The sequence below is a fragment of the Morone saxatilis genome, unplaced genomic scaffold (assembly GCF_004916995.1).
Source record: "Morone saxatilis isolate NCDOM2014 unplaced genomic scaffold, NCSU_SB_2.0 Contig21, whole genome shotgun sequence".
In the NCBI taxonomy this organism is placed as follows: Eukaryota; Metazoa; Chordata; class Actinopteri; family Moronidae; genus Morone; species Morone saxatilis.
In genome coordinates, this window is record NW_023339774.1 from 22980504 (window position 1) to 22984021 (window position 3518).

General features: G+C 41.9%; 1 protein-coding gene across 1 annotated transcript; it reads left to right on the forward strand.

Annotated features, from left to right (window-relative positions):
- Positions 1-301: 301 nt before the first annotated feature.
- fktn (fukutin) lies at positions 302-2712 on the forward strand (the record flags this gene model as incomplete). The annotated part of the gene is given in 5 exon segments (XM_035667423.1): positions 302-434; positions 848-977; positions 1375-1508; positions 1629-1753; positions 1926-2712. Coding segments are annotated over 5 exon segments (736 nt in total), but the record flags the coding sequence as incomplete, so codon positions are not given.
- Between the last annotated feature and the right edge of the window lie 806 nt (positions 2713-3518).

Genomic DNA, 3518 nt, shown 5'->3' on the forward strand with positions numbered 1-3518 from the left:
GGTATGATGAGGTCACTAATTTATATTTTTATAATATTATATTACACACAGACTGCAGTTACCAGAGCTTGTTATGTTTGTGTGGATCAATGCCTGTGATTGGTCGATTTCTTCTTTTTGTGTCATATTGATCTGATATTGAGCTGTTGTTTAAATCTTATGGGGTCTGTAAAGTTCTACTGTAAATGAAACCACAGAAGAAGATGTACCATGGTCTCGTTCAGTCAGAATCAGAAATACTTTATCGATCCGCTGGGGGGGAAACTAAACATTGGCCGTTTGCTGTCGGCGCCCCCTGCAGGCCCGAACTCATCCTGACGGTGCTGGACGGCCTCGACGTTCGAATCCCGCGCAACGTTTCCCGCTTTCTGTCGGAGCAGCAACACGCCCACTTCCTGGAGTGCCGTTACCGTGACGCACGCAACTTCCTGCAGGTCAGAGAGAACATCAGGCTTTTATTGTGAAAGGGAAGAAATAAAACCGGGAGTAAAAGTGAAAATGGTAAAAATAAATAAATGAATGAGGAAATGAATAGATGAATGAATGTATGGATCAGGGTGAGTGCTGAACTTGACCTGTGGATCCAACAACAGTCACATTCTGCTGCTTTCACCACTAATCACACTAATTACAGCAAGAAACCGAAATTAAACTAATAGTTGGAAATAGATAGAGATCGATTGTCAGCCCGGTCAATTTTCAGACTTTTCTGATTATTGGCAGCTTTAGATGATGATACCAATAATACCAGCTGCTGCCCTCTGTATTCTGCTCTCTGATTGGTTACACGTCATCAGTTATTAGTAATGGATCTCTCTCTCTCCCCACTGTGTGTGTGTGAAAGTAGCTCTACCCTGATGACTCGTCTCCGGAGGCGGTGGATTTTAGGAGGAAAGTGAAGTCGTTGCTTCATTTGGCCGCTCGAACACTTGCTCACCTCGACATCCCCTTCTGGCTCAGCAGTGGCACCTGTCTGGGTAACACGCTAGCATCACAGTACAACAAATATCTAACACGCCTAGCATTCACATTTCACAACAACATATACACCCACTAACATCACCAGTACAACAACCTATAACGCACTTAACATCACAGACAATCAACAACTATAACGCAATAACATCACAGTACAAAAAACAGTATAACGCGACTACATCACAGTACAACAACAATATACGCCATAACATCACAGGTACAGGACCAACAATCATATACGCACTAATCACTCACAGTACAAACAGATATAAGCATAACATCACAGCTAACAAAAATCATATAACGCGCACTAACAATCACAGTACAACAACATATAACATGCTAGAATTACGACTCCCTCTCCTTGTGTGTATGGGTGTCTCTCGCCCCCTGCAGGCTGGTTCAGGCAGTGCAGTATTATCTCATACAGTCGTGACGTTGATATCGGGATTTTCATCGCAGACTTCAGGTGGGACATCGTGGCAGCATTCAGGGACGCCGGCCTGTCACTCAAACACAAGTTTGGAAAGGTGGAAACTTAATTTTCTTCACTGATTTGATTAATACAGTCTGTACACTGTTGTAAAGTAGATTCTGAATCTGTCTGACCTTCATTGTGAAGCAGGTGTGTGTTTTATTTTGAAGCACAGGTGGAGGACAGTCTGGAACTTTCCTTCCTGAGTGACGACGTCAAACTGGACATTTTCTTTTTCTACAAAGACGGAGACGTCGTGTGGAACGGAGGAACACAGGCGAAGAGTGGCAGGAAGTTCAAGTGAATCACATTAAAATAATAATCAAACATATTGATATATATTAACCAATAAATAAGACCAATAGATGTATCAATAGTATAATCAAACAATGATAAATAAATTAAACAATAAATAATAATAGACACTCACTGATAACTAAAATACTAATATATGAGTGTTTCTCTCTCTCAGGTACGAGTTCCCGCGGTTCTCGCTCTGCTGGGCGGAGCTTCTGGAGCTGAAGGTTCGAGTCCCGTGTGAAACACTCGACTACGTGACGGCGAACTACGGCGCCACCTGGAGCGTCCCAGTGAGGAGCTGGGACTGGAAGTCGTCACCTAGCAATGTCCAGGAAAATGGGGTGTGGCCTCCAGCGGAGTGGGAGGAGCTTATTCAGGTTTACTGAGCATAAACAAACTGATGTCACCATGACAACAGACGGCCTCCATCTGAGTCCAGTGGAATCAATATCAAGATCTATGGAGCAGTTACTGTAGAACAACTATTTGTAAATGTGTGTATCTCAATGTGTGTGTGTAATCAGATTTATAATGTGTAAATGCAGACCTACATATTAACGTCTGAGCAGTGTATTTCCTCTAAGAGTTGGAAACGATGATCAGTTCAGGTCCGATGGAGGCCAGTCTGACGACAAGAAAGCTAAGGTGGTTTTCTTGTCAGTTTTGGTTCCTGGCACACCGGAGCTTACCCTGCCATGACCCCCTTCAGGCCTTCAGAGGGACAGATGCCTGACCTCCGTCTCTCCTGCCCCCCGCAGACGGATCTATGTACATATATGTATAAATCTGATCACAGACGAGTTACTCAAACTCTCTGCTCACATTTGTGAATATTGTAACAAGAACGGCTGTCGTTGTCAATGTTATTGATCTCTGATCACAGTCAATCAGTTCAAATGTGAATAAATATCAAAGCTCACGCGACTGAACGGAAATAAACAACTAAATGTGTTTTGATATCTCCCTGAATATTAATTATTACCGTAAAACTTGAGAACAGCCCAGGCCTTTATTGGGGACAGGCCTTTAATTCCTTCAGCACAAACGGAAATTCTCTGCTGCTTCTCTTCAGTTTGTTCAGTAAATTTGACGACTAACAGGTAACTTACAGGTCGTACTTTTTCCTCAGTGACACTAAACGTGAACGTGGTTTTACGACAGCCGGCATACAGACAGCAAACAGACTACACAGGATAATATTCACAACTATTAATTTAATGAAACACTTTGTTCTGATGGACCCTGACAGACTAAAGGAATATAAATAATGGAGGAACAGACCGTACGGACATGATCTGGTCTCTCGTTTACAGCGCCGCTGAATCTGAATGAACGTTAAACTTTAATGTTCATAGTTTCAGTAAAATGAAGGATTAAACTGATCCAACGATGTGCAGCATCCATACTACAGAAGGTTAAACATTATATCTTTGGATCTAAATGGCTTAAAGCAGCGACCCGCTGGGTTTAAGAGGTTTTATACATCCAGACCAGGCCTCTATTGGAGACCCAGCTTTTACAGTATTATTGATGCAGATGAAACATGAAGAAAGGTGTTTCTCATAACTTTTATTATTTGTACTGATTTACATTAATATAGAATTAATACTTATGTATTTTGTCTTCAAACATTTTATTTCTCATTTTGTCCTGAAATCAAACCTTACGTTTGTGTTTCACAGAAAAATAATAATTCTAATAAACGTTTCATATGAAGTCATAAGAGCTGCATGTTGGCCTCCTGCCCCCCAGCCTCCAGCCCTCT